Source organism: Arachis hypogaea, chromosome 3 (assembly GCF_003086295.3).
Source record: "Arachis hypogaea cultivar Tifrunner chromosome 3, arahy.Tifrunner.gnm2.J5K5, whole genome shotgun sequence".
NCBI lineage: Eukaryota > Viridiplantae > Streptophyta > Magnoliopsida > Fabales > Fabaceae > Arachis > Arachis hypogaea.
This window is the reverse complement of record NC_092038.1, coordinates 131,539,496-131,557,570: the sequence shown is the minus strand read 5'-3', so window position 1 is coordinate 131,557,570 and position 18,075 is coordinate 131,539,496. Positions and strand designations below refer to the sequence as shown.

The 18,075-nt window shown below is 36.3% G+C and overlaps 4 protein-coding genes across 4 annotated transcripts; 3 read left to right on the top strand and 1 right to left on the bottom strand.

The window, feature by feature from the left end:
• The first annotated feature begins 1,975 nt into the window (after positions 1 to 1,975).
• On the top strand, positions 1,976 to 4,099 carry LOC140183616 (serine/threonine-protein phosphatase 7 long form homolog). Its single transcript, XM_072232076.1, has 5 exons — positions 1,976 to 2,047; positions 2,630 to 3,165; positions 3,259 to 3,372; positions 3,489 to 3,576; positions 3,665 to 4,099. Exons 1-5 carry the CDS (start codon positions 1,976 to 1,978, stop codon positions 4,097 to 4,099), a joined length of 1,245 nt encoding a protein of 414 aa, XP_072088177.1.
• An 831-nt stretch (positions 4,100 to 4,930) lies between these two features.
• On the bottom strand, positions 4,931 to 5,450 carry LOC112782791 (uncharacterized). The gene is made up of 2 exons (XM_072232075.1): positions 5,108 to 5,450; positions 4,931 to 5,019 (listed from the first exon to the last, which is right to left on the bottom strand). The coding sequence occupies exons 1-2, from the start codon at positions 5,448 to 5,450 to the stop codon at positions 4,931 to 4,933; spliced, it is 432 nt and encodes a 143-aa protein (XP_072088176.1).
• A 2,926-nt stretch (positions 5,451 to 8,376) lies between these two features.
• On the top strand, positions 8,377 to 12,480 carry LOC112791693 (probable polyamine oxidase 4). The gene is made up of 10 exons (XM_025834623.3): positions 8,377 to 8,965; positions 9,491 to 9,606; positions 9,720 to 9,808; positions 9,906 to 10,019; positions 10,270 to 10,357; positions 10,464 to 10,549; positions 10,636 to 10,738; positions 11,053 to 11,150; positions 11,529 to 11,958; positions 12,048 to 12,480. The coding sequence occupies exons 1-10, from the start codon at positions 8,926 to 8,928 to the stop codon at positions 12,363 to 12,365; spliced, it is 1,482 nt and encodes a 493-aa protein (XP_025690408.1). The 5' UTR covers positions 8,377 to 8,925; the 3' UTR covers positions 12,366 to 12,480.
• Positions 12,481 to 12,975: 495 nt separating this feature from the next.
• LOC112791692 (ras-related protein RHN1) lies at positions 12,976 to 17,588 on the top strand. Its single transcript, XM_025834621.3, has 7 exons — positions 12,976 to 13,582; positions 13,698 to 13,775; positions 14,285 to 14,452; positions 15,264 to 15,312; positions 15,884 to 15,957; positions 16,488 to 16,581; positions 17,314 to 17,588. The coding sequence occupies exons 1-7, from the start codon at positions 13,544 to 13,546 to the stop codon at positions 17,415 to 17,417; spliced, it is 606 nt and encodes a 201-aa protein (XP_025690406.1). The 5' UTR covers positions 12,976 to 13,543; the 3' UTR covers positions 17,418 to 17,588.
• Positions 17,589 to 18,075: the final 487 nt, after the last annotated feature.

Here is an 18,075-nt window from a genome sequence, read left to right as displayed (position 1 = left end):
TTAATGAATAACTACTAAAAGAAAAAAATTATTGCATAAATAACAGAAATAAGTTGATAACATATAGGCTAATTTAGAAAACCAAAAAAAAGTAAAAAAGTAACAAAAATTAACTTTAATTTTAAAGATAAATAAAAAGATGTGACATTTTATGCATTAGATAATTTAAATGATATTTATTTTATAGAAAGTTAAAAATATTTTTACCTAAAAAAAATTTAATAACAAAATTGAGTTTGGAGAGAGATATATGAAATTTTCTAACTAATTATAAAATTTTTCTATTTCTCTTTATATATTGTTTCACTTTAAGTAACTATTTTTTAGCAGTAATATTCAAATGATAAATTAATCTCACCTTTATAATACGATGACATTATTTAAAAATATGCAAAATGAAATAATAAAGTACATTTTAATTAATGTGCATAATAAAATAAACATAAAACTTATATAGTAGTAGTCAAATACGATAACAATGATTACCTTTTGTCCAAGGTACTATATTAAATTGTGACTTCAATTTATAATTATTAATTAAAAAACTTACAATGATGTATTTTTATTTTTTTTATTATTTAGTTAAAAATAATATATTTTCATATTGATTTTTAGAATTATCGATATCAGATTTTGTTAATATAGCAAAAATTTTGAATGTTTTTTGTCCTAAATTTCTTCTTAATCAATAAAATAAGACAGCTAACACGCACATCAAGAAAAAAATTATAATTTTTATACATTTAGATATTTAAAAGACAAAAAAATAATTTTTTAAATAAAATTTCAACAATTCAAAAAAGTTAACAGAATAGTTTGTTATAAAATAAAGTGATAGACAAAATTAAAAATCGTGATAATAATACTTGGTGATAATTAATAACCATAGAATGAAGAGAAAATGAAAAGAAAAAAAAGACAAAAAAGGAGAACCATATAATATACAATGGCGTTGAGACAATCATAAAAATATAAATTAACAATTTTAAAAAAATAATAAAATTAAAGATAATTTTAAAAATTGAATAATAAATTAAAAAACTATTTTTTATTAATTAGAATTATGCATAAAAATAAGTAATACTTTAAATATAATTTTTTATCTCTAATTAATTAAATACTATTAAAAATAAATAAATAAACCTAATAACATTTATAAATAATCCATTTGTAAATAATATTTTTTAATCTTTATTTTGATTTTTTTAATACATAGTAATAATATAATGAAATCTTTTAATTTTTATTTAATTTATAAATTTTATATATTCTAAAAGTTAAATAATTTTAAAAATTATTTTTGTTTTTAAATTTTTTATTTTTAATATTTAAATAATTTTATTAGATTTAAAATTTTAAAAATAAAAATATAAAATTAATATTTTAAGAATAATAGAAAAGCGGCTGAACAGGCACGATAGTATCTGTTGAGCCGCTAGTGTATATAATGCTAGAAAATCAAGATGGTTCTAACAAGAAATTAGTCAAATGCTTCTGGGTGAAAATTCAAAATCTCTACGTAGATGATGCTTATACTAGATATTAGGATGTTTATTTTCTTTGTAAATTGGATGGTTCTGAATCTGTTTTCTGGTTTATCATGTTTTAGGCATTTGAAAAGAGAAGGAGAATGAAGAGACGGAAGCTAATTGAATCAGTTTCTGTAATTCACATTGCAATGATACTGATTACTGAACGTATCTCCTCCTAATTTGAATGTGGTAAAACATTTAATAACTAATATTTTAAATCATAAATAAATAAAACTAATTATTATATTTATAATTAATTAAGTTATTTCATTTTTGACTGATTTGAAGTTGGTTTATATAATTTTCATATATTAACTATTTTCATGGTTTTAATTCAATCTATTAATGTTTTTTATTTATAAAAGTTCAAAATATTATTGACATTGTTGTTCAATGAAATTAAATTCTTTCATAAAAAAGAACTCGAGAGGCATATTAACGAGATGTGGGACGATCCGGGAAGGCTGTATCGTTTGGATGGAGTCGCTCATATCGCCGGGGTGATCAACGACGAGGTTGGTGGTTTTTGTTAGTGGTATATGTTTAATGGTTTTTGTTGTTAGAATATGTTAATGGTTTATTGAAGTTGTATTACTAGTGGTTTATATAAGTGGTATTGCATGCGATTTTGTATAGTAGTTTTCTATGTGGTTTTGTTGATGGTTTTGTTTATTGGTTTTTGTTGTTAGTATATGTTAATTGGTATTGCATGCGGTTTTGTATCGTGGGGTTCTATACGGTTTTGTTGATGGTTTTGTTTAGTGGTTTTTGTTGTTAGTATATGTTAATGGTTTATTGAAGTGGTATTGCTAGTGGTTTATATAAATGGTATTGCATGCGGTTTTGTATAGTTGTTTTTTATGCGGTTTTTTATGGTTTTATTTAGTGGTTTTTGTTGTTAGTTTATGTTAATGGTTTATTGAAGTGGTATTGCTAGTGCTTTATTAAAGTGGTGTTGCTAGTGGTTTATATAAGAGGTTTTGCATGCGGTTTTGTTTATGGTTTATGTTAGCGGTTTATTAGCTGTTTATGTCCTGATTTGTATTTGTAACCGGTTTTTGAATCTGTTCTAATCATGTGGTCTGTGTATTGCGCAGCCCCGGCGTTGCATATCGAGTATGCGGCGCCAGCAGGGAATGCGGCTTGATGAGCGGTACGTTCCGTACTTGCAGATGGCTGGATTATATCATCTTGCGAGACTGAACGACAGATGGTTCCGACTAGACGAGCCGCTTGTGAGTGCATTCGTCGAAAGGTGGCGTCCGGAGACGCACACTTTCCATATGCCTTTCGGGGAGTGCACCATCACACTTCAGGACGTGGCCTACCAGTTGGGTTTGCCAATGGACGGACATTACGTCAGCGGTTGCCTTACAGATTTTCACGTATATATACAGGGTGGCCGGCCAGCTTGGCAGTGGTTCCAGGAGTTACTCGGTGTGTTACCTCCCCCGAGCCAAATTCAAAAGCTCGCTGTGAGCTGTAGCTGGTTCCAGGAGACCTTTGGAGAGTGCCCCGAGGGGGCCGATGAGGCGACAGTTAGGCGCTTTGCCTGTGCCTATATCATAATGTTGTTGGGAACCCAGCTGTTTGCAGACAAGTCCGGCAATCGTATTCACATCAGATGGCTACCGTACGTGGCTAGGCTTGAGGAGATGGGTGGCTACAGTTGGGGGTCAGCGGCGCTTGCATGGTTGTACCGATGTATGTGCTGAGTGGCCAACAGACATGTCGTGAAATTAGCTGGGCCATTACAGTTACTTCAGTCTTGGATCTTTTGGCGGTTTTCTAGATTTCGGCCCGATGGGTATGATACGTTTAGCTGGCCCCTGGCATCCAGGTACGACTATGTCATTATATTATGTTTACTTATTCTATGAATTTAAGTTCTCGCCTGAAATTTTTTACTAGTTTGTCACATTAATTTCTGACTTCGTATCTTAATGACCTTTGCAGGTGGTCAAGTTACAATCCTGGCATTAGCGAGAAGGGACATCGGGTGCAGATGACTCGGTTGAGGATCGACATGTTACAGGCTAGGGATGTAAGTATGCATAAAACATTTACCTAGTCAACGTAAGTTTAGTTATAGCTAAATTTCTCTTCTAATGTATTCGTGATTAAATTTTCAGTTTATATGGATGCCATATAGCACACCCGACGTCGTCCAGGTTGTCCATCCGGTGGTGTTGGAGCCTCGTCATACGGCCTTATGGCGTTCTGTGACGTCGCTGATATATTTCGCGGTGGTTGAGTGGCACCAGGTTGATAGTGTGTTACCTCAGTTTGGAGGCGTACAGGCTTGTCCCCGTCCCGCCCTGAACATCGACTTCTTGATGTCGAAGGATGGTAGAGGGGGTGATCGTTGGTTCCCGCACCATCTGCAGCATTGGCATCTTCATTGGGAGACACGTGCGGACCACGTCCTTCGGTTTGATGTTGTTGCCGATCCGGGTCCTTCACATGACTTCTTAGATTGGTGGCGTCAGCACGGAAAGAGGTTCTTGTCACCAGAGATGTACTTGGGGGATTCTAGAGACATTCCTATTCCAGTGGAGGTGACATAGGGGGGTGTCGATAGAGTTCCCAACATGGACCGAGTTGATGACGTACCTGATAGGCGTCGGATTGACAGGAGAGCTCGTGTTAGGACACGACGTAGCGACCGAGAGTGGAGGTGGCTGGACCAGGCTATAGAGAAGGATGACCAGGCAGGTAAGGGTCGAGGTCGACGACGAGGTCGTGGGGGCAGACGGAGAGGGCCTGCAGACCACCACGTTGGAGGTGATCCTCGTGACGATGCCGTTCCAGAAGGGGTTGCTCAGGGGGTTGTTATACCCGATGCTGGCGGAGCTAGTGGACAGTTGTATGGGTCTGGTATGGGAGATCCTTCGGCACCTGTTGACGCTGGAATAGGAGAGGGGCCATTCGGAGATTACTTTGTCGGTGTCCCCAGTCACGACCAGATGCTTCAGGAGAGTACACCTTGGGTGAGTTCGGGTACCATGTTTTCAGACTTTCTTGCCGGTGATACTCTTGATGCAGACTACGGTGGGGAGCATTTTCTAGATGAGATCACTGCCATCATGCAGGAGGATGAGGCTGGTCGTCGAGGGGGTCAGACGACGGGGTCACAGGCACATTTAGATGTAGATCTGAATGAGCCTCCATCTGTACCTCAGATATATTCGTCGTCATGTGACCGAATCTCCGGCCCTCATCGCAATACTGTGTCCACAATGAATACTTAATCCGGTTTGCCCAATCACAAATCGCTGGATCCTCAGAGCGAAGAATATCAAACCAGTAATGGAACTCGACCTCCGTTTTAGCATAGGCAGCGTTCATGAGAAGCCTTCTTGCATCTTTACCCTTGAAGGTGAGGGCGAAATTTGCTGCTATGTGCCGAATGCAGAAAGCTCTGTATGCAGCCGGAGGTAGCCAGCCCCCGTCGGGAGCCTCAAGGGCGGCCTTGATGCCGTTATGCCTGTCAGAGATAACGAGCAGACCCGGCTGTGGTGTAACGTGCTAACGGAGGTGGGAGAGAAAGAGTGACCAAGACTCAGCATTCTCACCCTCGACTAGTGCGAATGCAACAAGGAGTATGTCGGAGTTCCCGTCCTGTGCAATCGCAACAAGCAGAGTACCCCCATACTTGCCATATAGATGGGTCCCATCATTACTAACCAACGACTTGCAATGACAAAATGCCTCGATACACGGTGGAAAAGTCCAGAACAGTCTGTGAAAATAAGCCTGAGATTCGTCCAGCTGTCCCCCAACTCGAACAGGGCTAGTCCGAAGAACTGCAATAGAACCAGGCATGGTCACCTGCACTCCTAACACCCACCTTGGGAGCTCATTGTAAGACTCATCCCAGTCACCATAAATGAGCGCAACAGCCTTCTGTTTCGCCATCAGACCCTTCTGTAGGTCGGCCTGAACCCATAGTGCGAGGCAGTCGCATTTAGGAGCACCTTGATGCTAACGGATGCATCAGCTCTAACCATTGGCATAATGAATGCCGATATCACATGATAATCCAAACTCCTGTGATCGCTGGAGATAGAGCTGGCGACACAAGTATGCGGTTCATTGTACCGTTTGACCTCTCATATGCCCTTGCGCTGCTGGAGACTCAGCCGAATCAACCATGTGCACCCATTCCCGAACTCAGAACACTTGCCAACGTAACGGCGATAATCAGACTCCACAACCTTGTACTGTACACCTCGGCGGATGCTGTAAGTCTTCACACTTAACAGGGCATCCTCCTTATCCTGAAATTGCTGACCAACCTGGAACTCTGTCATACCAGCTGACCCTTCTGCATCTCTAGCGCCAAATCCTGCAGCCTCCCCAGGTACCCCCGGCTGCCTCATGGCATCCAGGTCCAAAGATGAAAAATGTGCAGGGTACTGCTGTGTGCCAGAGCTAGAGCCACCACCGACACCGGCAAGTTCACTCGCTCCGATATCATCGCCACTATCATCAGCAATCATATCCGGCTCGACATCATCGTCCTCTACATCATCAAACAATCCATCTCCAGCCCCAGCCGGTGCAGCACAGTGTATAGAGGTAGGTACAAGTTCCGCTGTTCCAACCTCGTCGCCAACACTGCCGTTGAGATCAACAGCGAACGAAGGAGAGGCGACAGGCGGGGCGGGTATCTCGTACGCAAGGGACTGAGGAAGATGCAACAGCATGTCTTGAGCTAGAACTGGCAACCGTCGCTAAAGTGTTGGTATTCCGGTTCGAACCCCCGAGCTGGACACCACATCAACCAGCTTTGCCAACAGCTCCGGTGTCCACACTTCGGGAAACTGCCGGCGACAAAGAAACATGACCTGCAAGTCCTCATCACTCCCGATCGTGAAACAATCATACTTCACGGTATCTTGGAGTACCGTGATTGGAATGCGATAGAAAAACTTCTTAACCCGTTTAACACCATCCAGACCAAGTTTCTGCAGTACAGACCTAGCAAGGTCATCATAGCTCGTCGTAGAACTCACGATAATACAGAGATGATCCTTATCAGTGAACTTGACACCTGACCGAGTTTTTCTCTTAATCGATCCTATGTGGTGAACCAACACTATAAAACTGTCCTCACCAGCCATATGACCCCTCAATATTGAGAGCAACTCACGTTCATCACATATATATACAGGTCTGGAACATACTAATTCGAATCAACCCGTTTCGAACTATTTATACATAATTCGAATCAAGTCAATTGAACTCCATTGAGTCACGTTTGCCTACTAATTCGAAACGACTCAATTCGATTTATCCTTCCCTAATTCGAATCTACTTGATTCGAATTACATGCAAGTCTTTTCAAACGTAATTCGAAGCAAGTTGTTTCGAATTACTTGCATTTGCAGTTCGAATCATGTTGATTCGAATTATATTTATTTGTTCGTTGGTGGATTGCTGAAAATTTTTTTCTTTTGGCTAATTTGGGTAATAAAGATCTCCCATTGGTTTATTTAGGTTTTTTAATATATACTAACTATTTTCATGGTTTTAATTCAATCTATTAATGTTTTTTATTTATAAAAGTTCAAAATATTATTGACATTGTTTTTGTTAATTTCGTAGTTTATTATTTTCAAATTCAAATTTTTTAACGGAAATTTAAATTTGGGTTAACTACCAAAAACGCCCCCGAATTATTCAAACGCTGACAAAAATGCACCCAAATTTTACTATCGACAAAAATACCTTTAAATAATTTAAAAATACAACAAAAATACCCAACAGTAAATATATATTTTTAAAAAATACCTTAGAGATTGAATTTTGACTCAATTTTTTGCAAGTATGATTAGAAAAATGAGATATTATTATTCTTAAAATTTGGTAATTTTTTGCTGAATATATATTTTTTTGTGAGTTTTTAAAAGTATTATTGGTTATTAACAAAAAAATCAAAAAAACTAACATTAAATATGTATTTCTCAAAAAATACATTAGAGATTGAATTTTGATGCGATTTTTTGGAAGCATGATTAGAAAAATGAGATATTATTATCTTTAAAATTTTGTGATTTTTTGTTAAGTATATATTTTTTTGTGATTTTTTAAAAGTATTATTAGTTGTTAACAAAAAAATTATAAAAAATAATATACTTAATGAAAAATCACCAAATTTTAAGAATAATAATATCTCAATTTTATAATTATTCTTGCAAAAAAATCATCAAAATTCAATCTCTAAGGCATTTTTTGAAAATATATATTTACTGTTGGGTATTTTTGTTGTGTTTTTAAATTATTTAAAGGTATTTTTGTCGATAGTAAAATTCGGGTGTATTTTTGTCAGCGTTTGAATAATTCGGGGACGTTTTTGGTGGTTAACCCTAAATTATATTCTCAAATTTTTTAATCCAGTTTTTTAGACTTTAGAAAAACTAATTTTAATTTTTCATTAATACAAAAATAATAAATACTGTGTGCTAGTTTTCAATTTTTCATTAGTATTTTTTTTTTTTGTTGACTAATTTTCATTAGTATTATACAACAGCAGTCCTAAATTAGACACAGCGACTCACACAAAAAAAGAAAAGAAACGGCAATCCTATTCATAACTCGTAATTTTCAAATAAAATATTATTCGCATCACTGTTTTAGATTCTTTGAAATTCCTAAACTGCACCTGAATAAAAGTTAAATCCCAAAAATATCCCATGCATGTGGCAGAGCAAGTGAGGAGAGAGCGAGCCAGGCTCTGTGTTAGGTTTCCGTCCCCATTATACAAAATGACAAAACCACCCCTTTGGAAAATAATTGAAAAAATCTTAAATATCTTGGGCCAAATAAATCAACTATAAATACCCCAAAGCTGTAGAAGAGTTCGATACCTCTGCCATTCGCCCTAAAAAGTATCTTGTCTTTTATCAAGAGAGAGAAAGTAGTGAAGCTAGAGAGAGAAAGCGCATTCCCCTTGCCAAATATCTCTCTTTTCCGTTCGATACCTCAATTCTCCGTCGATCTTATGCAAGAGTCGTTGATCCTCCGGCGATCTCCAGTGGGATAAGTTTCAATATTTGATATTGGTTGAAAAAGTGCTAACCTTATGAGCCGGTTTGAGAAACCTAGTTTGTCTTCCAACCTGAGCCGCTTCATTGCCGGCATACTCATTTTGATTTTCTATCATTCAGCCCAGTTAGTCTCTAATTTTCCAGTTCCTATACACCCTTTAAATCTTGAATCCAATTCTAATTGAAGGAAAAAGTTTGATATTTGTTGTTGATCTCCTTTATTTGACTCTCTCTCCAAATCAAAATCCTGTCTTTTTCACACCCTCTCTCTGTAATTGTCCCTTGATCTTATTGGATCTTCACAAGTCTCAACAGTTTGACTGCCCTTTTTGCTGTTTCGTATGGACCCTGAGGATTTATTTTCCACCAATTTGATTGATGGTTAGTTCTCTTAATATATATTTTTTATTTTATTATTTTATCTTTGTAAAGTTTGGATTTTCTTTTCATTGGTTATAAGCTTAGTTGCCTGCCTATTTCCTGATGATAATAATGTTCGTTTGAAAAGTTTGGAATTTTGGCTTTTGATCCTACTGGTTGATTTAAGGGCCTGGCTGGTTCTGTCTATGTGTTGATATCATCATAATGTGTTGTGTATGAATTGAGGACCTTTTTTAGTAACTATTATCTAGAATCTTGTGATAAGATCTATCTGTCTTTAAACAATGGTTTAGGAATAATTATGGTCTTAGTTGAGCTACAAAATGTAATGGGATATTATTGTTTACAATGGGATGGATGGGAATTGTTGTTTTAATGTTTTGTTCATTCTCGTTTTTATGCTCTCATGAATTGGAAAAAGTGAGAAACATTTTGGATCACATGATTTGTTTAGTGCATTGTGTTTATTTCTTCATTTATTTTTCTATATTTTTCTCATTCTGAATTTTTGTGTCCAATGATCAGGTACCATTGCCTCCCGCATTGAGAGGCAACACAGATCTCGCCCCTCTGTTATTGTAATTGGTGCTGGGATATCAGGGGTTGCTGCTGCACGTAGTCTCTATGATGCATCTTTTAAGGTGTCATATATCATTATGATTTGCTTTTCTCCTTATTCATTCTTTCTATCTCTTTAGGTTAGAAAATAATTCTTCTTGCTTTCTATTTTAACATATTTTCATGATTTCGCTAGGTAACCGTACTCGAGTCACGGGATAGAGTTGGAGGCCGGATTCATACTGACTACTCATTTGGTTGTCCAGTTGACATGGGTGCCTCATGGTACAACTTTTTCCAGTGAATTGTCTCTCTGTTGTATAGAGTGTTTTGTGCGCAAAAATAATATTCATGGCCTTTTGGTCTGTGTGCTATGTTCCAGGTTGCATGGAGTTTGCAATGAGAATCCCTTGGCTCCATTGATACGTGGTCTCGGCCTTACTTTATACCGAACCAGTGGTGACAACTCTGTCTTATATGACCATGATTTGGAAAGGTAACGATCATCCATCATTTTTGAGGTTGATGCATTTTAAGGTTTGGAACGGAATTTTTTGCAATTTTTAGAATCAAAAGCAATAGTATTTTAAGTGAATCTACACGATAACATATAAATAAATGTGATAAATTTGCTAAATGAATAAATATGTATGCCATCATATTTTCTTTGTTTGTAGAGGGATTGTGAGTCACTATATTATACTAGTAGTACTTCATGCTAATCAGCAAACTCATTGCGTTTCCAGTTATATGCTGTTCAACATCAATGGTCATCAAGTTCCACAACAGACAGTTATTGAAGTCGGAGACACCTTTAAGAGAATACTAGAAGAGGTTGATTTTTTCACTTTCTTTAATATGGTTTTTGGTTTTTCAGTAAAGAATGTGATTGTAAGTATCTTTAGCTGGAGCCTAATTGTTTTTTTGCTTGTGATAACAGACAGGGAAAGTGAGAGATGAAAATCCTGATGACATGTCAGTTTCCCAAGCAATTTCAATTGTGTTAGACAGACATCCAGAACTAAGGTACTTTTTAGTATAATAATATTATCTATGGCTATGAGTTTTGAAACTTGAAGTTATATGAAAGTAACTGGCAAAGCTTTTTGCAGGCAACAAGGACTTGCCCATGAAGTGCTGCAATGGTTTATATGCAGAATGGAAGCTTGGTTTGCTGCTGATGCGGATATGATATCACTGAAAACCTGGGACCAAGTAAGTGCCATCGTATATTAATATTAGTTGAAGGATAAAAAATATCTTTTTTTCGTAAAATTAGTTTGCCACCTGCCTTTGATTAGATTGGATTAGATTATTGTTGAATATATGATGGAGTTCTGTGAGTTGAGTATGATAGTAGAAGCCTAAAAATGTCAAATTTTTGTAAAATTGACATAGATTGTTTCAGACCGATCATTATATAATGTGCGTTGGTTGTTTTTATATTCTATCTGAATGCAAAGATCAACTTAATACTAACTAATATCCAAATATGCTTACTTGGTTACATTTTATTTTCCTGATTATAGGAACATGTCCTAACCGGTGGCCATGGACTTATGGTGCAAGGATATGACCCTATTATAAAATCTCTTGCAAAAGATATTGATATACGCTTAAACCACAGGTATGCATACAAATCCCATTTTTTCATGATTCCATGACAGGAATTGCAATAAGTAGGGAGAGAAGAAAAATGTTTTTTGACTTGGAGAAATATTAGGCAATGGAAAATTTGAATATGTTGCTACTTGATACAAAAAGTAAAGTGGATTTTTTCTGCGCTCTCTAACTTGGTTCTAGAATTAGATTTTCTGCTAATTTGAAATATGTTGTTTTACAACATATGTCACAAGTCCTTTTGCTAGCTCTTTTTAGACATGTGACAACGTAATTTGGGGACTTGTATGATTTTCTTTTGAATCTGAGACATTGGTAGCAGATTGACTGTTTTACCATCTATAAGACACTAAGTTTTGACCCTTATGCAAACTTCACTATGTAGGGTGACCAAGATATCCAGTGGTTACAATAAGGTAATGGTTACGGTCGAGGGTGGTAGGAACTTTGTTGCTGATGCTGCCATTATAACCGTTCCTCTTGGAATTCTAAAGGCCAATCTGATTGAATTTGAACCAAAACTGCCCGATTGGAAGGTTTCAGCCATTTCGGATCTTGGAGTGGGCAATGAAAATAAGGTGGCTCTACGATTCGACAAGGTGTTTTGGCCTAATGTAGAACTCCTGGGCATTGTTGCCCCAACCTCTTATGCCTGTGGCTATTTTCTCAATCTCCACAAAGCAACAGGTCATCCCGTTCTCGTCTATATGGCGGCTGGCAGGTTTGCTTATGACCTGGAGAAGCTTTCTGATGAATCAGCTGCCAAGTTTGTAATGCAACAGCTCAAGAATATGTTCCCTGATGCTTGTGAGCCAGTAAGTTCATTTCTCATGTTCTCATACATGCTCTCCTCTTTGCACTCTGTTGCTGGAGCCTGATAAATTGTTTTGTTGGATGATTGCAGGTTCAGTATCTTGTGTCACGTTGGGGAACAGATCCAAACTCTCTTGGTTGCTACTCATATGATTTAGTTGGAAAGCCAACTGACGTGTATGACAAGCTTCGCGCACCATTAGGTAATCTATTCTTTGGTGGTGAAGCTGTGAGCTTGGATAATCAGGGATCAGTGCATGGAGCTTACTCTGCTGGTGTTATGGCCGCTGAGAATTGCCAGAGACACATTTTGGAGAAACAAGGCCAATTGGAAAAGATCCCTCTTGTCTCATCTCTCGGGCATGAAATGCTTGAAACTTCTATTCCTCTTCAGATTTCTAGGATGTGATCTGTGACCAATTGAAAATAATAAATTAACATTTCTTGTGTATGATAACACCCTTTCGTCTTATCCTGCTTTGTTGAACATAAGGATTCTTTTAAGTTATCATTTCCCGGATCAATTCTGTGTACTTATTTGGTTTGTGGTCATAGTCATTTGGAATTCTGTCTAAAATCAATCACTTATTATTTTTATTATTGCTACGTATACATGTCTCGAATTTAATTATAAATTAATATTTAGCAAGCAAACTAAATTTATAGTATTTATATCATTAAAATAACAGAGGAATCTTAGAGAATTATAATAATTTATTATTTTTTGTCATTAGTTAGTCATTAATATTTAAAAAGTATGGAATAAAATATGTTGTTAAATTACTAGACTAAAAATTAAATTAAATGAATTAAGTTAATAATTAAGTGATGCGTAAAAATAAATAAATTTTAAAATTATATTTTTTGAAGCGCTTTAATTACAAATCACACAATGCATGACACATCCACGAAGCTTCCTTTGAGGTAGCTGGTCAACAACACAAAACATATGCTCAATGGAGCTGATACTATGCCTCTTATGGCTTTGTATTTAAGCGTATGATTTAGCTGTCGCATATAAGCCTCTGCATTGAAACTTCGATGTGTGTCTCTGTTCTAAACTGTAATGGTATAGCCACAAGAACATAGCAGGCAACACTAACGTGTACAAACTGTACATAACACAGTGAAAACTGGAAAGGGATCAAAATTTTGGTTGTTTCTTACGTACCAAGTACGAACATGGTGTTTCCTTATTGGACTTGCCCAATATATAAGCAAAACCAATTTTTGCATTTGCAATTTGCATGTCAGCATCAACCCACACCAACCGTCTAAATAAAATAAATGAATTTTATTTATTTAATAAAATTAAAGCCAAAAAGAATTCTGCCAAACGACAGAAAACAAATAAAACGAAAGCGTTTGGACGCCGACGCAGCAAGCAACGAAGGAAACAACCCACCGTAAGCGAAAAGCAAATAAACTTATTATTATTCAGCGGAAGAGACATTCTCTCTTTCTATTCGTCTCTTTTTTATCATTCCAAATCCTCAGCGTATTCGCGGAGTACAAAGCTCGAATCTCTTGGGTATTGGGTCGTAGGTTTTTCTCTTCGATTTGCCGATCGATCCAATTCTCATCCCAATGGCTACGATCGGCCACAACAATCTCAATGCCAAATTGGTCGGTCCTTTACCCTTCACCTTCGTTCTTCGCTCCATCTCTTTCCCCTTCGATAATTCCCTTGATTTTAATTTAATTGTTTAGTATTTTTAATATTCTTAATATATGTCATCAGGTTCTCCTCGGGGATATGGGTGCCGGAAAATCCAGTCTCGTTTTGCGCTTCGTCAAGGGTCAATTTCTTGAATTTCAGGTTTTTTTAAACCCCTTTTTTTGTATTTCCTCGGTTTGGAGTTGGAAGTTCTAAAATTTTAAGAGTTTCCTTGCTTTATTTGCTGAAGTTTATTGTGTTTGTTGATCACGGGCATGTGTTTCGATAAATTAGAAGTGGGTTATTCGTTTTGAATCAAATCTTTTTTCTTGGGTCCCGCCGCGGCGCCCGCCGGGGGGGGGGGGCGGCGCTGGGCTACATCATATGGGAATTCCAGCTGATTGCGAAAAGCCTGAAGCTCAATCTGATCACGAAGGTTATGATGATTGGTGGCTACTGAGACCAATTTGCTATCTTTTTGAAACTGAAGATAGTAGCCGAGAAGAAATTAAAAATTGGGATGTGAACGGGAGAGATTCAGAGAAGATATCTTCTCCTGGTGATTGTGTCAACGTTGATGGTTTTAGGAGCTTTGATTTTGTGACAAGACTTGAATGTGCAGAAGGTGGGGATCATCATACTGAATTTTTGTGGTTTTATTCTTGTCACAGGAATCAACTATAGGTGCAGCGTTCTTTTCTCAGACATTGGCCGTCAATGATGCGACAGTGAAATTCGAGATTTGGGACACAGCCGGGCAAGAGAGATACCATAGCTTGGCACCCATGTACTACAGAGGTGCTGCTGCTGCTATCATTGTCTATGACATTACTACCCCGGTATAATACCCTTTTGAAAACCTATTTAAGTTGTTAATATTTGGTCTACATCAATTAGCTTTTTCTGGCTTATAATTTTGTGCTGCTACTTCTTTCTTGCTTATAATGCATGGTAGGTCTCAAATCACAACTTTGTTGTGCTCAATTAGGTGATCAAGATGCCCTTTCTGTTGTATTTCTTAGATGCTGGAAATGTGTTTTTGGATTGAGGTTTAAAGTGTCTAAAATATGATTATCCTTATATCTTTACATTCCCTTGAAAAATAATAGTAACTTTGAAAACATTCTGACTCTGGATTGTATGTGTTTGGTGTATACATAGTCAAATGCTGTTTTACAGTATTTCCATAGTTTCCAGAACAATCCTTGCCATGAGATTGCATCTTGCCTTTTAGACATTATTATATGCATGATGCTTCTTAATAGGATACCTGTTTGTTTCTTTTCGACCCAAAGTTTACACAAAACATTGTAGCGTAATAGTGACTGAGGTCTATGCCATACCTTAATTTGAAACTAATGACTGATCAGAGGTTATTTAATAGATTTCATTACAAGGCTGGTGAAATTTGGTAAAGTATATGGTTGTAAATCTTGGTTGTTTATATTTGGAAGTTTGTGGATATATGAGCATATGTTTGTAGGAGCTTAATTTGTGCAAAATACTGAGAGTCAGTATGATGGGTCAACTTCATATTTTCCTTAAATGAGAGTATATCAAATCTACCAGCATGATTGTGTCCTTTGGTTTATTTCAGAGGATTGATAATTTGCTTCTAACAATTATACTGCCTCTATGTTTTACATGTAGGACTCATTTACTCGAGCCAAAAAGTGGGTCCAAGAGCTTCAAAAGCAAGGTATTAGTTCATTGATTCTAAGGTTTTCTTATGCTTCTTTTCTATATTGGGAAGTAAAAGTATAAATTACAAATCAAGAACTAGGTATAAACCATTTAAAATGTTATTGATGCAGCATATTTGTGAAGAGTCCCCCCTAAAAACACATTCTTGAACCTCAATAATTTTATTTATTTATTTGTTTTTTTCGTGTTTCTGTTTTTATTGGAACTTGTGGGTAGAATAAGTTAATTGTTAAATGAAACTCTGGAGTCATGCTTTACAGTAGAATAACGCATACATAAGACCCATTGTGCATGAGATGATGTGAGAATGATTCTGTATCCTGTGAGTGAGAATATTATTGCGAACAGAAAAACTTAGAAGCCAGACACACCCCTTGCATTTAGAATTTATCAAAAAAATAATGGTCAAAATGATTGTTGAGAAAGTAACACTCGAGGCTTTGCTCTAAATTATTATATATTTAACAAGGGCTACCTTTGGTTAGCCATTCTCTGTTAAACTTAGTCTTTCGGGGATTATGGCAGTTGTAGTTGCTTAAGTAGCTTCTCAATTAATGTACTTACAGGGAATCCTAACATGGTCATGGCTCTTGCTGGTAACAAAGCTGACTTGGAAGATAAGAGGCAAGTGACAGCTGATGTAAGTATTGTTTTCTTATATTCCTTTTATGCCATGCTAGCTGTATAAATTTATGATATTCTTAACTTTGTTGCAAACAAAGGTTAAAGAAAAGAACAATAGGAGACTGCTGATTCTGGTCCTAAACTATAGACCGCTATGGAAATGAAATTGACCCGTGAATTCTTGGCGAAGAATTTTTTTTTTATGAAAAAGAAAATAGTGGTTTTAAGCTTGACATGCCTATGAACCTTTATGAATGCATCCTTGCAAAGGGAAAAATGGACATGCTTTTTTGGCTTGAACTGTGTATCTAGTATCTGGCAGTTATTCCGATTTTATCATGCAGGCTCATTGTATCAAAATTTTGATGCAACTGTAATACGTAGTTGCGATTGGAGCATGCTTGCATTGTTCTTCAACGATTGATCCACCACCCCCTCCCCCCTCTCTTCTCTTCTCTCTCTCAGATTTGATATGCCTCTACTAATATATCATAGTGACATTTCATGAACTTCTCTGTTCATATGTTTTAACTATGGTTATTGCAGGAGGCACGCGTATATGCTGAGGAAAATGGTCTGTTTTTCATGGAGACATCTGCAAAAACTGCAGCCAATGTTAATGATATATTTTATGAAATAGGTGAGAGTTCGTTCCTATTTTATATATCATGGCCTACTTGATGAGGATTTCATATCCTATGTTGCTTTAATTGATTTTTTTTATTATTCTTTTATAAGTAACTCAACATAGCAAGGAGCGAAGAATACCCCAGAAAGTGCATACCATACTTTCAAACATAGCAGAAACAACAAAACAAGAAAAAACAGAAACAGAACTCTCAAAACACATAAATAACATATTTCCTCCAAATTGCCTCATCCTTCTTTGCTAAAATATCTCCATCTTTCTTTAATTGAATTTCAGTACAAAAAAAAAAGAATTTGAGGGTAATGTCAGTTTAAATAGGAAAAAAACACTCACTTGTAGGAAATATCTGTTTTCACTTTTACAGGCCAAAAAATTGATACTGTCTTCATGACTAGTTTTAAGAATTCATAAATTGTTCATTAATTATGAAATTGTTGGCCGAACCACTGACATGACCTGCCCTTATGATAGTCTACGGCTACGTTCTTGGATTGCTTTCTTTCTTCTGTGCCAGCAAGGGTCGTCTAGTTTTCCAGTTTTGTTGTTGTGCCGCATGGCATGCAACTTATTTATTTGCTGCTCTTCATTATTCTAATAAAATTTAATGTTCTAGAAGTATGAAAATTGTTCTGTACATACTGTTATTATTGTTCTTTTTTATTTTGCCTCGCAATGAAGTGCTGCACTTTGCTGACTGTTGAATTGGTTGTGTTAACAAAACAGCAAAGAGGTTGCCAAGGGCTCAGCCAGCTCAGAACCCAGCAGGGATGGTTCTTGTTGATAGACCTGCCGAAGGATCTAGAGCAGCTGCTTCTTGTTGTTCATAAACTCTTATTTTTCTTTCCTTAATTAATTAATTCATCTTGCTGCTGCTTTTTCTTTCCTGTGGTTTGATATGCACTAATCACTTTTGATGGCACTGTTATGTGGTGCTCTAGAAAGTGTATGGCCTTGCCTAATCAATGGAATTTGCAAAAACAGAATTTTATGGTCCAAAATATATTCCTTTTGTATGTATATACTCCTGAATTACCTTGAATACTAAGTTATAGATTTAATATTAGATATATGGAAAACATTTGATTCTTTTTTCCGTTGTTTTTTATTTTTTATTCACGTGACAAACGTAGAAATGCATCAAATCCTATAAAAAGAGAGATGAAAGAAAACTTAACTACTTATAGACCGAGAATCCTTATAAATACACCTATCATTCCCTTGTCAAAGAAACCACTGTGCCCTTGCGTAAAATTACTAACACTCGCATTGTTTAGTGGAACCGAAAGTGATAAGCACTTGAGTAAACAATTGCAAATGTAACCGTAGTGAGAAGCAGTTACTTATCCACTCGTGTACTTGAAAAGAGAATTATTTATGTTTGAAAGTATTTAACATATAACTATTTGTTTTACATGTGACCAAACAAATCGAGTAGTTTGACTTATTTGCATCACATGTGGGTGAAAGTGTGAAACACATCAGATT